The sequence below is a fragment of the Anguilla anguilla genome, chromosome 13 (assembly GCF_013347855.1).
Source record: "Anguilla anguilla isolate fAngAng1 chromosome 13, fAngAng1.pri, whole genome shotgun sequence".
In the NCBI taxonomy this organism is placed as follows: domain Eukaryota; kingdom Metazoa; phylum Chordata; class Actinopteri; order Anguilliformes; family Anguillidae; genus Anguilla; species Anguilla anguilla.
Genome location: NC_049213.1, coordinates 4,159,970 through 4,176,533, shown reverse-complemented (window position 1 = coordinate 4,176,533; position 16,564 = coordinate 4,159,970). Strand labels below are relative to the sequence as shown.

Here is a 16,564-nt window from a genome sequence, read left to right as displayed (position 1 = left end):
CCTGGGTTCAATTACAAATGAACATTTTATTTTAAAAAGAAAAACACACAAAACATCATTTATAAAACATTGGGCTCTCATTCCATGTAAGCCTCATTCAATTTGACATTTTGAAATAAACGAGCCAACCGGAACTAGTCTCAATACAGTGTCAAGTACAGAGCCAATGGGAGCTGGTCTTAGTGCAGAGTGCTGCAGGTCAGAGCCAATGGCAGCTAGCCTTAGTACAGGATGCACCAGTACAGAGCCAATGGGAGGTAGCCTTACTACAGAGTGCTCCAGTACAGAGCCAATGGGAGCTGGTCTTAGTGCAGAGTGCTGCAGGTCAGAGCCAATGGGAGCTAGCCTTAGTACAGGATGCACCAGTACAGAGCCAGTGGGAGGTAGCCTTACTACAGAGTGCTCCAGTACAGAGCCAATGGGAGCTAGCCTCAGTACAGAGTGCTACAGTACAGAGCCAATGGGAGCTAGCCTCAGTACAGCGTGCTGCAGTACAGAGCCAATGGGAGCTATCGGCCGGTGGCCCGGGTTTACAGGTCACTGTAAACACTGCGCTCGGTTGCCCTGCTGTGGCTTACATGCATAAGCAGAAGAAATCAATTTCACTATGGGCCCGAAATGAGGACTTCCACAATAAAACCAGCATTTCCACACAGAGCAAGAGGCAAACAACAGTCAGGGACAAGAGTAATGATTACAATAACATTTTCCAACAAGGAAAGAGTCAATATGCTAGAGTCCACCCAGTAACTTCTGTGATGAACCCTTAGAGATATAAGCAATGTTTCAACATTCATAAATAAATCTATATTAAATCCAGATCATTAACCCTGGTCCTGAATTGCAGGAGATATTTTAATTTTGAATAGTTCCATCTAAACCTGTAACTACATATCTGTAGTAGCCACTGCACCAAATAAATATAGGTGACCATGCGCTAGAGGAAGAAATTATGTAATAATATGCATCATCCCCTGCATAAATTTCATTTAATAATGGACAGTTATACACTGAAGACCACAGATTTAAAAACGAAAGCAGTCCAGGACCAGGGGTGCGCGCTGCTGTAAAACTCACATCCATTCTCAGCATTAACCTCCAAACATCACTGCTAATGAAATGACCCAGCACCATTTATTACTCAACGGACCAGCTTATGACCTCAGCAGTTGAACATACCTGAAAAAATAACTATTATTCCTTGACTTTGATAATCTCTGTATTGCTTCAAAATTCATATGTATTCAGGATATACAGAACCTTCATCTGTGCTGCTGCATGCAGGACGCACGAAGGCAAAGCTCTGATGGGCAGACAGGGTATTTGTCTGGGGTTCTGAAGTCCCAGTAACCCCAGTAAGAACCGGAAACCGTGCGGAAGCTCACGTTCCTCAACCCTGCGTCCATTCCTCCAGTCCGGCGGCTCTTTCGCTGACAGGAACCGTTAAACCGACTGGAGGCTCACTGGCCCTTAACAGCAGTGTTTCGGAACCAGGCCCTGGGGACCCCACTGTGGGGCCCCACTGTGAAGCCGGCTGTTCTCCCAACCGCACTGACGAGCTCTGTGTTGTAACGGGCTGCTAAACTGGTCTTAATTAGACATCTTTACAGCCTGTTCAAGGATGATTCACCCTATCAAAGCCATGTTATGCCAGAAATAGCCATGTACGCCTGAAAAACTAAATGTGCCATATTCACATCGCAGGAAATTCAATCGGTCAGACCAGCTCATGCTTTCATTTCCTGTGCTTATGTACTATATGACAAATGATTGCAACGCTAAAGAGGTTCCATTTTAATCGATTCAGTTACAAACTGACAGTTGGCTCCCATTTGCGGAGTGTGGAAACAGGAAACCCTCTGTGTAAAATGGATGAGTTTACCTGGCAGGGAAAAATAAGTCTAACCACACAATTACCGCAAAAATGAAACACATTTTCAACAGCCAAGAAATCAGCTTTGACAAAACCAGCATACAGTGGGTTCCCCAGTACTCAGAACCTTGTGTGAAAGATGAGGAACAGCACCACCATGTGGCTGCACATGAAAGGACACTTGAGAGTCAAGTTCACGCACTGATGACGGATTTCTAGGCTAAAGTACTTTCTCTACACTTATTTATACTCCAATAAAGTAAAATATAGTCCAGGGTAAACACTAACCGTATCAATTTTTATTATTAAAATGTAAAACCAAAGAAGTGTGTTTAACTTGGAAGGCTTGTTGATGAAGGCATGGTCTTGTTACAATCGACACACTTCAGGGATTCATCCATTTATACAGTATTCATCAGTTTAGTTTTCATGCTCCAGGTGGTAATGTTGAAAAGCACGTCTCCTGCTACCTGTCGGGGCCAATGTGTCGATTTGCGCTAAAAACCCACTGCACCTGGCAGTGTGAGCGAGGAAAGATGTCATCCTAAATCGAGGACCTCAAACTCCAGAACTGGAGGGCTGCAGTGTCTGCAGGTTTAACTCCAGACCTGGAGGGCCACAGTGTCCGCAGGTTTAACTCCAGTTCTGGAGGGCCGCAGCACATGCAGGTTTAACTCCAGGCCTGGAGGGGGCGCTGTGTCTGAAGGATTTTGAGGTTTACTTTCGATTGGCAGCCAGTAGAAAAAGGGTGAGAAGTGTATGCCGACTCCTGAGCCAGTGGGTGACTTAAATTCACTCAGGAGCTTAAAATCTCAGAAATTCATTCAGGAGTTAAAATCTCAGAAATTCACTCAGTAGCTAAAATCTCAGAAATTCATTCAGGAGTTAAAATCTCAGAAATTCACCCAGTAGCTAAAATCTCAGAAATTCACTCAGTAGCTAAAATCTCAGAAATTCACTCAGGAGTTAAAGCAGGTGACAGGTCTATGCTAACTGAAGGGCAGAAAACACTCTTCCGGGATTCAGTGTCTTAGTCCGGATCATTTTGGGGCAATGGTCTTGCTTAAACACTTAAAATGGAGATAAACGACCTGTGTAATTACTTTAAAAGAGGAATAAAATGAGCTCTGTAACAGCTCTATAAAGATTACATATTGGTTATATCTGGACTCCCTAACCAGAGATCGGGGCCGGTAATGGGATAGTTCACTGATGTTTTTTTAAAATGTACCGTTTCAGATTTAGTGCATGTTCTGGACTGGCTCGGACAGTTTTTGCGTGTGATGAAGGATGTTTTAAACACTTACAGATGTTTCCGATGCCTGCCAGCTTTACAGTGGCTGCTATAGGGGCATTCTAGTATCTGTAGACCAAAGCAGGAAAATCCATGTGAAGTACCTCCAAAGCAGCTTGTTCAGCTATGTTACATCAACAGACTGTATGAAGAATTATCAGATAACAGAAGCTTCTGGACATACCTAAAATCTCCCTCAACACACACGAACAGTCTGAGGCAACCAAATGATGTACTAAAACTGAAATAGTGTTTTAAAAACATGAGAAAGTGATGTGTCTTTAAGGAAGGGGGGAAAATGTATTCGCTTAAAATCATGTCCCTCAAAGCTCACCTCTGCTGTGGGCGGGGTCCACAAACACACTCATCTCAAACATGGGGTACAACTGCGGGAGGGCGCCCCCTGCTGCTTCAACACAGCAGCGGGAACAGGAGGAGGAGGGGGAGAGGGTCATTCACTGATTTTCTGGCGGCTATGTCTGCGCCCAAAGTCCTCCTTTTAGGGAAGCGAAGAACGGAAGTGTGGGGCGGGCGGAGCCACTCGTGTGATGTCACTCAAGTGAGGGCAAGGCGACAGGCAGACGCTGAAAGGGGCAGGAAGTCCGTGGAGGGGCGGAGAGCAGTCACTTCCCCCCGGCCATGATCTTCAGATACTGCAATGCATTGTGGGCGGCGCTGGCGCGGGCCCCGTCCAGATTGGGCGCGAAGCCGTGGCAGACTGTGATTGGCTGGGTGGAGAGCTCCACCAAACACTGACACAGCCCACTGAGGCTGCGTTCCTCTACAGGGCAGAGAGAGCAGCATTAAAATGGCTAATTACTCAAACATTAAATACTTTTATTATTGTTACAGTTATGAATACATCATTCATATATTTAAACTATTTCTCTCTTCACACGGGATGTTTTTCTGAAGCTGTGCAGGTTAAGTGCCCTGCCCCAGGGATTTGAACCGGCAACCTCCCCCAGTGTGGCGCAGCCCTTAAGCACTCCGCTCAGCCGCCACCCGTGCGCGAACACATGGGACGTAATGACAGGCTGGCCGTTTCATTTCTAAAAATATGCGGGAGGAGCGCCCGGAACGGCCCACGTTTAGCGCCGCGGGTGCGCCCAGGCTCCCCGGAGGCCTGCGCGTTATTTTCGGAAGCATTCGGGAAGCAATTACATAAGGAGTGACACACACAAAGCCGTTTTGGTCGCGCGTTTAGAGCTGGCCTCCACATTTCCTTGGTTACAAAGAGGGAAAAAAAAGATGTTCCCCTGATTAGCTCATTATACAGAGCTGCACTGAGAAGCGGGGCTGAGCGAGAGAGGCGACTGGATGCGGAGGGAAAGGGGCAGGGCTAAGAGAGACAGGCCACTGGATGCGGAGGGAAAGGGGCAGGGCTAAGAGAGACAGGCGATTGGATGCTGAGGGAAAGGGGCGGGGCTGAGCGAGAGAGGCGATTGGATGCTGAGGGAAAGGGGCGGGGCTGAGAGAGACAGGCGATTGGATGCTGAGGGAAAGGGGCGGGGCTGAGCGAGAGAGGCGATTGGATGCTGAGGGAAAGGGGCGGGGCTGAGAGAGACAGGCGATTGGATGCTGAGGGAAAGGGGCAGGGCTGAGAGAGACAGGCGATTGGATGCTGAGGGAAAGGGGCGGGGCAAGGCTGAGAGAGACAGGCGATTGGATGCTGAGGGAAAGGGGCGGGACGGGGCTGAGAGAGACAGGCGATTGAATGCTGAGGGAAAGGGGCGGGGCTGAGAGAGACAGGCGATTGGATGCTGAGGGAAAGGCGTGGGGCGGGGCTGAGCGAGACAGGTGATTGGATGCTGAGGGAAAGGGGCGGGGCTGAGCGAGACGGGTGATTGGATGCTGAGGGAAAGGGGCGGGGCTGAGAGAGACAGGCGATTGGATGCTGAGGGAAAGGGGCGGGGCAAGGCTGAGAGAGACAGGCGATTGGATGCTGAGGAAAAGGGGCGGGACGGGGCTGAGAGAGATGGGCGATTAGATGCTGAGGGAAAGGGGCAGGGCTGAGAGAGATGGGTGATTAGATGCTGAGGGAAAGGGGCAGGGCGGGGCTGAGAGAGACAGGCGATTGGACGCTGAGGGAAAGGGGCAGGGCGGGGCTGAGAGAGACAGGCGACTGGATGCTGAGGGAAAGGGGCGGAGCTGAGAGAGGCAGGCGATTGGATGCTGAGAGAAAGGTGTGGGGCGGGGCTGAGCGAGACAGGTGATTGGACGCTGAGGGAAAGGGGCGGGGCTGAGATAGATGGGTGATTAGATGCTGAGGGAAAGGGGCGGGGCTGAGCAAGACAGGCGATTGGACGCTGAGGGAAAGGGGCGGGGCTCACCCAGGTCCAGGTAGCTGACGTCAAAGCGCTGCTCCTCAGACAGCTCGCTCAGCAGGGAGCAGAAGTTGGAACTGGGCATGCCCAGAGGATGACTGCGCAGCTGCAGGATCTTCTCCCCCACTGAATTACGCAGGCTGTCCCAGGTACAGCCAAAACCTTTACTCTTACCCCCCTCCATCCTGCCCCCCATCTGCTGGGGAGGGGGGGGAGTGGGAGAGAGAGAGAGAGAGAGGAGGGGTGGAGGGAGGAGGGAGAGAGAGAAGAGGGGTGGGGGGAAGGGCGGGGAGAGAGAGGGAGGGGGTGGGGGAGAGAGAGAGGAGGGTGGGGGGGTGAAGGGTGAGAGAGAGGGAGGGGGTGGGGGAGAGAGAGATGAGGGGTGGGGGGATGAAAGGCGAGAGAGAGGGAGGGGGTGGGGGAGAGAGAGAGGAGGGGTGGGGGTGAGGAGTGGGAGACAGAGATGAGTGGTGGGCGGAAGAAGGGCAAGAGAGAGGGAGGGGGGAGAAGAAAGGGAGAATAGAGGTGTGGGGAAAAAAGAAGAGAGAGGAGGATAAAAGTAAAGTATTGAGGGAAAGAAAAAGGGGGATAGCAAATAGAGAGGGAGAGATACAAAGAGGGAGAGGGTGAAAGAGAGAGAAAAGAGGAGAGAGAGATGGGTAAGAGGCAGAGGGAAAGGGAGTGAGGCAGAGAAAGTGACAAAATCACAATAAAAAACAAATACTATAGTCATAACTGCAATATGCACCACCACCTCTACAGTCTCAACACCAAACATGGCCTTACAGCCTCATATTAAACAAGGAACAATTATTTTAAAAATCAGAAAACAAATTCTGCAATTATCCTGAATCCACATTAAATGGCACAATACTGATATTTGACACGGACACATGGCTGATATGCTAAGATGCTGGTGAGTGAGAGATATTCCCTATCGGACACAGGGCTGTTATGCTAAGATGCTGGTGAGTGAGAGATGTTCCCTATCGGACACAGGGCTGATATGCTAAGATGCTGGTGAGTGAGAGATGTTCCCTATCGGACACAGGGCTGATATGCTAAGATGCTGGTGAGTGAGAGATGTTCCCTATCGGACACAGGGCTGATATGCTAAGATGCTGGTGAGTGAGAGATGTTCCCTATCAACCACAGGGCTGATATGCTAAGATTCTGGTGAGTGAGAGATGTTCCCTATCGGACACAGGGCTGATATGCTAAGATGCTGGTGAGTGAGAGATGTTCCCTATTGGACACAGGGCTGATATGCTAAGATGCTGGTGAGTGAGAGATGTTCCCTATCGGACACGGCTGATATGCTAAGATGCTGGTGAGTGAGAGATGTTCCCTATCGGACACAGGGCTGATATGCTAAGATGCTGGTGAGTGAGAGATGTTCCCTATCGGACACAGGGCTGATATGCTAAGATGCTGGTGAGTGAGAGATGTTCCCTATCGGACACAGGGCTGATATGCTAAGATGCTGGTGAGTGAGAGATGTTCCCTATCGGACACAGGGCTGATTTGCTAAGATGCTGGTGAGTGAGAGATGTTCCCTATCGGACACAGGGCTGATTTGCTAAGATGCTGGTGAGTGAGAGATGTTCCCTATCGGACACAGGGCTGATTTGCTAAGATGCTGGTGAGTGAGAGATGTTCCCTATCGGACACAGGGCTGTTATGCTAAGATGCTGGTGAGTGAGAGATGTTCCCTATCAGACACAGGGCTGATATGCTAAGATTCTGGTGAGTGAGAGATGTTCCCTATTGGACACAGGGCTGATATGCTAAGATGCTGGTGAGTGAGAGATGTTCCCTATTGGACACAGGGCTGATATGCTAAGATGCTGGTGAGTGAGAGATGTTCCCTATCGGACACAGGGCTGATATGCTAAGATGCTGGTGAGTGAGAGATGTTCCCTATCGGACACAGGGCTGATATGCTAAGATGCTGGTGAGTGAGAGATGTTCCCTATCAGACACAGGGCTGATATGCTAAGATGCTGGTGAGTGAGAGATGTTCCCTATCGGACACAGGGCTGATTTGCTAAGATGCTGGTGAGTGAGAGATGTTCCCTATCGGACACAGGGCTGATATGCTAAGATGCTGGTGAGTGAGAGATGTTCCCTATCGGACACAGGGCTGTTATGCTAAGATGCTGGTGAGTGAGAGATGTTCCCTATCGGACACAGGGCTGATTTGCTAAGATGCTGGTGAGTGAGAGATGTTCCCTATCGGACACAGGGCTGTTATGCTAAGATGCTGGTGAGTGACAGATGTTCCCTATCAGACACAGGGCTGATATGCTAAGATGCTGGTGAGTGAGAGATGTTCCCTATCGGACACAGGGCTGATATGCTAAGATGCTGGTGAGTGAGAGATGTTCCCTATCGGACACAGGGCTGATATGCTAAGATGCTGGTGAGTGAGAGATGTTCCCTATCGGACACAGGGCTGATATGCTAAGATGCTGGTGAGTGAGAGATGTTCCCACCATGTTGAACGTGTCGTCCTCGGCTTCGGCCTCATGACTGCTGCGCAGGTCCACCGGCACGTCGTGGATTCGAGAGAGCATCTTAGCGGCGGCGTTCCGCTTGGCCAGCTTCTTCGACGTGCCGCTGCCTGCGGAAAGACGTCGAAGGGATCGCGGTCACCAAAACCGCAGTACCGCCAAACAGCCAAAGAACTACGGAGACCACGAGGCTCTGGGCCAAACCGCGGCGCTCACCGATCTCCACGAAGCGCTCCACGCGGCAGGTCATGGTGAACTCCTTCCGGTGCGCCGGGCCCGACTCCTGCGTGACGGTGTACTCTGGCAATCGCCACCCTTTCTGTACCACCAGCTCCTGAGGGTGAGGGTGAGCGAGAGAGAGACAGAGACAGAGAGACAGAGAGACAAAGAGAGAGAGAGAGAGAGAGAGTAAGAGGAGACCAGCAGCCCTGGTCCTGGAGAGTTGCAGGGTCTGTCTGCTGGGGTTTTTCCCCACAATAAAATCAGGGTTCCCCCAGGTGGCAGACCCCTGGAGTCAGGGAATTGCAGGTGCAAAAAAAACCAAATGAAAGACAGAAATGGGGGGGAAATGACCTTGAAGGGGGCAGAAGGAGTCAGATGGACTATTCAATAAGGGAGGAATAAAGAGAGGGAGTCAGAGTGAATTAAAAAGGAGAGAAAGAGACAGGAGGAAAGGAGGGATTTCTCCCTTTTTCAGGGGCTCACCTGCAGAGCTCCCACAGGGTTGCATTCCGCTTGCTGCGTGGAGCTGGACACCTTCACCTCCGAATGAGAGCTGCCAAGAACAGGAAGTACACCCGCGGTCATACCCAAGCATCTCTGCATAAAGTTAAGCCTGCTGCATCCATACCGGGCCAAATAATAACAGGAAGTACACCTGAGCATCTCTGAATCAAGCTAAGCTTGCTGCATCCATACTGGGCCAAATAATAACAGGAAGTACACCTGCAGCCACACCTGAGCATGTCTGAATCAAGCTAAGCCTGCTGCATCCATACTGGGCCAAATAATAACAGGAAGTACACCTGAGCATCTCTGAATCAAGCTAAGCTTGCTGCATCCATACTGGGCCAAATAATAACAGGAAGTACACCTGACTTCACACCCGAGCATCTGCGCATCAAGCCAAGCCTGCTGCATCCATACTGGGCCAAATACGAACAGGAAGTACACATAACAAGTTGCTATATTGAAACTACAACGGTTGTCACATGCAGGCAGGGTACTATGGAAACTTGAGTGGCGGTTGCCACAAAGCATCCACTCTTGTAGTTTCAATATAGCAACTTGTTAGCATCTTACTTCTTTAAAGCACATAACGTCTTTGAATTTCACGGTTGAGACATTAATGGGTGTAATTTATCTCGTAGAACAAAACATGAAACTCTCTTCAACATACGTTAACCACAGACCTTATTTTCGGCAGTGAACAAAATCCCTATGGGAAAAAAGCATTGGAAATCTGACGAGGGAACCCATGGCTCAAAAATGCAAACAAACTTCCAGGTTTTAGGACTACAAACTGTAACACCCTTTTGACTGCCGATTTTAAGGTAAAAAATGGCAAGGTTAAAAAGAAGAAACCCTGCAGGACCTGCAGCTTTCCAGGACAAGGGTTGCAGAAGCCTGTTCTAATGCCCAGCCCAGAAGCATCCAAGATCACTTACATTACAGGCATTTAGCAGACGCTCTTATCCAGAGCGACATACGCAACTTTTTACACAGCAGTTTTGTATCCATTTATACAGCTGGATATTTACTGAAGCAATTTCGGTTAAGTACCTTGCTCAAGGGTACAACGGCAGTGCCCTACCCGGGAATCGGACCTGCGACCTTTCAGTTACAAGCCCAGTTCCTTACCCACTGTGCACCACTGCATACACACACACACCTACATACATACGCACACACACACACACACCCACATACATACACACACACACACTCACATACTCTCTCTCACACACACACACACAAACACATGCACGCACGCACACACACACACACACACCCACATACATACATACACACACACTCACATACTCTCTCACTCACACACACACACAAACACATGCACGCACAGACGCACACACATACACACAGAGCCAACTTAAATGAAGTGGTAACTGACACTGACCTCCCCCCTTCAACAGGCACCTCCACCCCAGCCAGTCCTACATCTCCGCCTCCTCCCAGACCCCCGCCTCCTCCTGCTCCCCCCAGCCCTCCTTTCATCATCTTGAGGGCCGCTTCGGCTGCCTTGTGCTTCGCGGCCTTTTTGCTCGGGCCCTGGCCGGTGCAGCTTATGTCGCCCACGGACACGCGGAAAGTAAAGTTGGGTTGGTGGGCCTGACCCTCCGCCTTCAGCAGGTCGTACACCGGGGTCTTGCCTATCCGCGTTCCATACTCCTGCAGCAGACTTATGGGCGTTTTCCCCGGGTTCACGGCCAGCATTTGCTCAATACTACGAAGCAAAGAGAAACGGTGCACGTCAGTATCACTCCAGTGCCCGAGTTGAAGGGGATCGGACAACACAACTGCACGCTGCATCACTACCGCTAACGCTAGTTTACTGAAACGAAGCCAAGGTAGCTAAACGTAATACGGTTAATACAGTCAGTCAGCTTGCTTAAAATAATATTGGTCAGACAGAATGGTTAGGCAAGGTAACAGATATTCCAAATGTTGCAGTGAAGTGCAAATAGTTAACCTACACAGCCAAAACGATAACGGCAGTTGGGTAGCTAAAATTGCCATGCTTGTTGCAATGTGTGTAACGTTAAATTTGCCTAAACAAATAGAAAGTTGCAAGATAGAGGGCAGTAGCTAGCGCTGGGTAGCATCCGAACATCGAGGAATGTGCAAGTTAGTTTCGTGTTAATGAAATCGGTCTGTTTTTTTTAAAGACCGGTAAGTTAGCTATGCTGGCTAGGTAGCCAAGTTTTGTGCACGCACGAAGCTAGCTATCCAGTTGCTAATTAGCCAATAGCGCGTTAGCGAGGTCTTATGTCTGTTTATCAATAGGAATCAGCCTAGCCACCTAGCACTAGATTAGCCATCTGAAGTGACCCTACCTGGAACACCCAGAGTTTCTCTTGAAGCTGCCCGGCGTTTTCTCGTCGTTCATTCCCTATTTACGGAGCGAAACCCAAACAGTTTCGGATTGCAGACACCCCCCCACAGCCTCTTGTTTTCATTAACGGCTCCCACGGTTGCGACGGTGGCAGCGACATGAAGAAACGGCGACAACTCTCGTCTAATTGTCCCCGCCACCGACAGCCATAAACCCAGCAGGAGGAGGACAACACCGTGCCATTCGACGTCGGTTCACGACAGTGGCTGCCCTAGGTGGAAGATGCCATCAATGGTTGATCTAGGATCAGCAAATCCAACCTTACGCTTGGCCTCGAACCATTCTGCCCGAGCAGGCTGGGCTGACCCAGGGTCAGTGTTTAACAAATGCTATCCATCGAAACCCCGCCGCACTCGACCATCCAACATCTCGCGTTCCCATTGGTCGTCTGCTGAAACTCTACGTTTTCATTGGTTTTAGGTTGTGGCATCTCAGCGCCTTTGAAATGTCGAAGTCCTACAACACTCGCGGCAGAAGATGAGGTCCACTGGTCCAGTCAAGCGGAACGGTTGTCACTGTAAGACGTACGAGATAAACCGTCAGTTTGAGCCAGTTCAAAGAAAATTCAACGGATGACACCAAAGACCATCGTTTCCCATCGAAATAACTTTTGCTGTTCTTTTCACTTTTACATTTTCCCCAGACGTGCCCTGCCCTAGTCATGTTGAAATTTTAAAATCACTACTTTGACATGATTTTCTACGCACGCGCCACACAGTTGATCTAAAATACGTTTTGTAAATGAGGCCCCAGATGTAGTAACCTAGTATTAAAGTTCACCGATGTCCTCTATTCTACTGCCCACTCGTGGAAAATAACACGTAGGCCAGATTAGAGGGAGCGTCACGTGCATATTGCGCCCGACAATATCGTCTTATTTTTGTGAATTATAGGCAAATGATATTCGAATATATCCGAACTCTAACTAATTACAAAAGCTAATATTCGAACTCAATTTCATGGGACTTTTGACAGCCTTACTTGGGATCAAGGTAAACTATCAACTTTCATTTGAAGGGGAATATGTTGTAATAGCACAGAACATGCTTTTTATTGTCACACAACCTAGGCTGGTGGTTATTGCTTTTGGTACAGTGTGACTGATTAAACTATGGCTTCAAACACAGAATATTGCATGGCCCCAATAAAAGTATCACACAAAGTAAATATTGACACATAAAACATATGTGTCAATATATGCCAGCTCGACCACTCCGCTCTGTGGCAGCAGGGCGGCTTGCGCCCCCTGCCATCCGGGTGAATGGTTCTCGCTCATCCCTACCATGGAGCTTCTCCACCCTAGCTCCCCAGTGGTGGAATTAACTCCCCGTTCCTCTATGAACCACTCCCTCATTGTCCATTTTCCATAGTGGTCTGAAGACGCATCTCTTCAGACTATACCTGGACTAATTACCTATCACCACTTTGCAGGGCACTCCCAATCTAGTATCACTTGTTTCCTCTATTTTGTTCCTGTAGCACTTTAATGTTACAAATGTACCTCCTTTCAGCACTTAAATTGCACTTGCATTGTTATTCTGATGTTGTAGCTTGTTGTCAAGCCTCCTAGTTTGACTTAATGTTATTTTCTGACCGAGCCTATGCTTAATGTGTGAACTAGACTTAATGTGTTCATGGCTATGGATAACTGTTACATAATGCGTGTTGTACCTTATCAGACCTGTGTTCTGTAGTTGTTCCAATGACCTTCGGTATGCACTTATTGTATTGTGTGTCTCTTTGGATAAAAGTGTCTGCCAAATAAATGTAATGTAATGGATTTGCCTTGCATTGTGCCTGTTTTCACTAGCTGTGCATGACATATCCTCCCCATTGATCCTCCTGCTACATCACAATTGCAGCTGGGGACCTGTGAAGGGTTGCATGTCCAGCGCGTGTTTAGTCGTCCAGTGCTTGCCTGTCTACACTCCCCCGGACTGACAGGACGTTCCACAATGATGCAGGTCTGAAAAAGAAACTGGCCAATCCAAAAGGAGACAAAAAGAAGAAAACCTTGGGCTGTTTTAAGATAATACACAAGAAATGCTTGTAATTATTTTATAATCACAGTGACCATCAGGGGGCGACACAGTCACACTAACCTTAAACATTGGAGCAAGTTGCGCATTGGAATATTAGAAAAGTAACAGAAAATTACAACAATGGTAAATATAAAACGAATGCAGATATTATATATATATATATATATATATATATATATATATATATATATATATAATCTGCATTCGTTTTATATTATATATATATTATATGTTATATTATATTATGTATATATACACACACACACACACACACATATATATATATATAATCTGCATTCGTTTTATATTTACCATTGTTGAAGCATACTACTTTTCTGTTACTTTTCTAATATTCCAATGCGCATCTTGCTCCAACCTAGAATAAATCATAGGCTACTGTACCGAGCTTTCGTCGAGGTGGTGGTAAATATGTTTGAGTAAATATCTTATCCAGATAAATCAGATCTGGTTGAATGCTGTCACATTTGAAACTACATTCCTTGCTTTTCGGTGTACAGGAGACAAATATTTTGGCCAAGTTGTTTGGTAGAGGGGAGAATGGCAAAAACAATTGTAATTGTCTGAGGCCTGAATTAGCGCTCCCGGCTCTTGTGTCGCGTAGCTGGAAAACAAAGCTGCGGGTATTGGGAGATGGGCTTCCAGAGCAGTTCCATGCGGTATTCCTAATTTAAACTTCATTGTCTCCTCCACAGACCCGCTGAGATCCGAACGTGGCTTAACTTTTTCAAGTGAGAAATCGGGCCGAAGTCTGTGCAATCAGTTGTTTTACCTGTAGAGGGCGACATTTTGCAGTTATTTCGCCGATGTGGCTGAATCGGTCGTTGCAATGCGCTGTGAGTTCTACGTTCGCGCGCAGAATCAGCCCTCCGGGGCCGCAGGGGTTTCTGGTTTTCGTATCGACGCGAGTCTACATTTCTGCATTTACATTAAGGAATCTTACGTGAACAAGAAATTATGAATAATAGCCGTGCGGTCTCTGGCTTTTTCCTCAGCGCAAGCCTCAATCTACGAACCGACCTGAAACAGTGTGGACGTGAACGTATGAATAGAAGATGAGTGAATGGGTGGTGCAGCAAAAGTGCTATCAAATGTTTTTCTCAGAGTTGGAAAGATCTCAATCAATATTTGAGTCTCATATCTGTAGACACATGTCATTCCTGATTAGGCCTACTTTAAAGGACTCCATATTTGTTTCAGTTTTTACAGAATGTGAAACTAAAAATATAACCTATGTATCGTGTTATTTTTCTACCAAACCCAGTGAAGGTTTTTTAGGAGCTCAACTTAAAATTGCTTCTTACATTTGATGGACTAATCTAGCCTTAGCATTGGGTTTGTTTCTTAATCAATCAACCTTTGTCTCAGTGACCTACATGGTCATAAAAGTTGTTTAAGCGGTTATAAATGTAAGTTTAAATGTGCCACTAACAGTAAGATCTGATACAGCGACAATGTTAATATGACCTTCCTTCATACGAGAAAAGTCAGGATTTGATAACAAATGAATTTTCTTCTGTCTCCTGAATGTATTATCCACAAATTGTGGAAATCTTATCATGATCTGAAGACAGAGAAAAAAGTAAGAATAATAACAACAGGAGCAGATACATTTTAAGAATGAATCTGTAGGGCACATTGTATAATCTTTTTAGCTTTGTCTTTTCCCTGAAGTTCTTAGCAGATTCTGTAAAGTTATATCTTTGTGAAAGGAGCACAGCTAAATGGACACTTTTTTCCCCCCTTCCCAATATGATGTGTTTCCTCTTTCTGTGTGTGTTTTGATCCCCGTCCTGCGGCCAGCCCGCTTTGTGGCCGAGCGCGGGTTCGAGTGGCGCTCCAGCGTTATTTTTGGCGGCAGAAGCGGTTGGTGGCTCGCGGGGAGAGAGTGGAGACAGAGGGGATAAACGGAGCCCAAACCCAACGCTGCTCCAGGGATCTCTCCTCTGGAGGAATCGCTCTGCGATGACTGCAGTCATTATGTGCGCACGCACGCTCCGATGCTTGCATCAAAACGCACAGGCTTGCGCACGCATGCACACGCATGAACACACATGCACACGCATGAACACGCTTGCACATGCTTGCGCATGCATGAACACGCATGCACACGCATGAACACGCATGAACACGCGTGCACACGCATGAACACGCATGCACACGCTTGCACATGCTTGCGCACGCATGAACACGCATGCACACGCTTGCACATGCTTGCGCACGCATGAACACGCATGCACACGCTTGCACATGCTTGCGCACGCATGAACACGCATGCACACGCTTGCACATGCTTGCGCACGCATGAACACATGCACACTCTGCGTTCCTGTTGATAAATGCAGACTGTCACTTATTCCTCTTTCCATCCTGATTTTCTAAATGCAAAACCCACCCACATACAGACATGTCTGCAAATGTGCCTGCATGTGCGCACACACACACACACACACTCACATATGTATGCATACACACACACACACACACACGTACGCACACACAGATACACACACACATACGCACTCATATATGCATACACACACGCATTCGCATATGTACGCATACACACACTCACACATGTATGCACATGCACACACACAAACATACACACATGTATGCTAACACACACATGCACTCATTTACGCATTCACACAGACACACAAATATGTATGCATGCACACACACATTCACATGTGTGCACACACACATCACGCACATGTGTACGCATACACACACACACACACACACACATACATGTATGCACAAGCACACACACACAAACACACACATGTATGCATACACACACACACGCACAAACTTATGTATGCATGCACACACGCACTCACATATGTGTATGCGTACACACACACACATGCATTCACATATGTATTTCACACACACACACACACACATTAAGCTGTCTTTTACAGGGTACTTGTGGTTTCTCTGTTGCTGGGGGCCCTCTCTCATACAAATTTAGTACATAGACTCACATGTGTACACAGTTCATATACTCTCATACATATATAGTACATAGACTTGCATGTGTACACAGTTCATACTCTCATACATATATAGTACACAAACTTGCATGTGGACACAGTACGTACTCTCTCATGCATATATAGTACATAAACCCGCATGTGTACACAGTTCATACATTCTCATACATATATAGTACATAAACCCACATGTGTACACAGTGCATACTCTCATACATATATAGTACACAAACTCGTGTACACAGTACACTCTCATATATATATAATATATAAACTCGCATGTGCATACAGTACGTACACTCTCATACATATATAATACATTTACTTGCATGTGTACACAGTTCATACACTCATACATATTT

The 16,564-nt window shown here is 47.4% G+C and overlaps 1 protein-coding gene across 3 annotated transcripts; it reads right to left on the bottom strand.

Annotated features, from left to right (window-relative positions):
• Positions 1-6: 6 nt before the first annotated feature.
• Positions 7-11,437, bottom strand: tarbp2 (TAR (HIV) RNA binding protein 2). 3 transcript variants are annotated; one of them, XR_004761969.1, is made up of 8 exons: positions 11,082-11,437; positions 10,145-10,471; positions 8,713-8,782; positions 8,224-8,341; positions 7,990-8,117; positions 5,501-5,693; positions 3,502-3,948; positions 7-3,236 (listed from the first exon to the last, which is right to left on the bottom strand). XR_004761969.1 is itself a non-coding variant. In XM_035388094.1 (7 exons), exons 1-7 carry the CDS (start codon positions 11,132-11,134, stop codon positions 3,791-3,793), a joined length of 1,047 nt encoding a protein of 348 aa, XP_035243985.1. In that variant the 5' UTR covers positions 11,135-11,437; the 3' UTR covers positions 7-3,790. The 3 variants fall into 3 exon arrangements, 2 of the variants coding, with proteins under 2 accessions (XP_035243985.1, XP_035243986.1); XM_035388094.1 differs by having other exon boundaries at positions 7-3,948; XM_035388095.1 differs by having other exon boundaries at positions 7-3,948; positions 5,501-5,690.
• Positions 11,438-16,564: the final 5,127 nt, after the last annotated feature.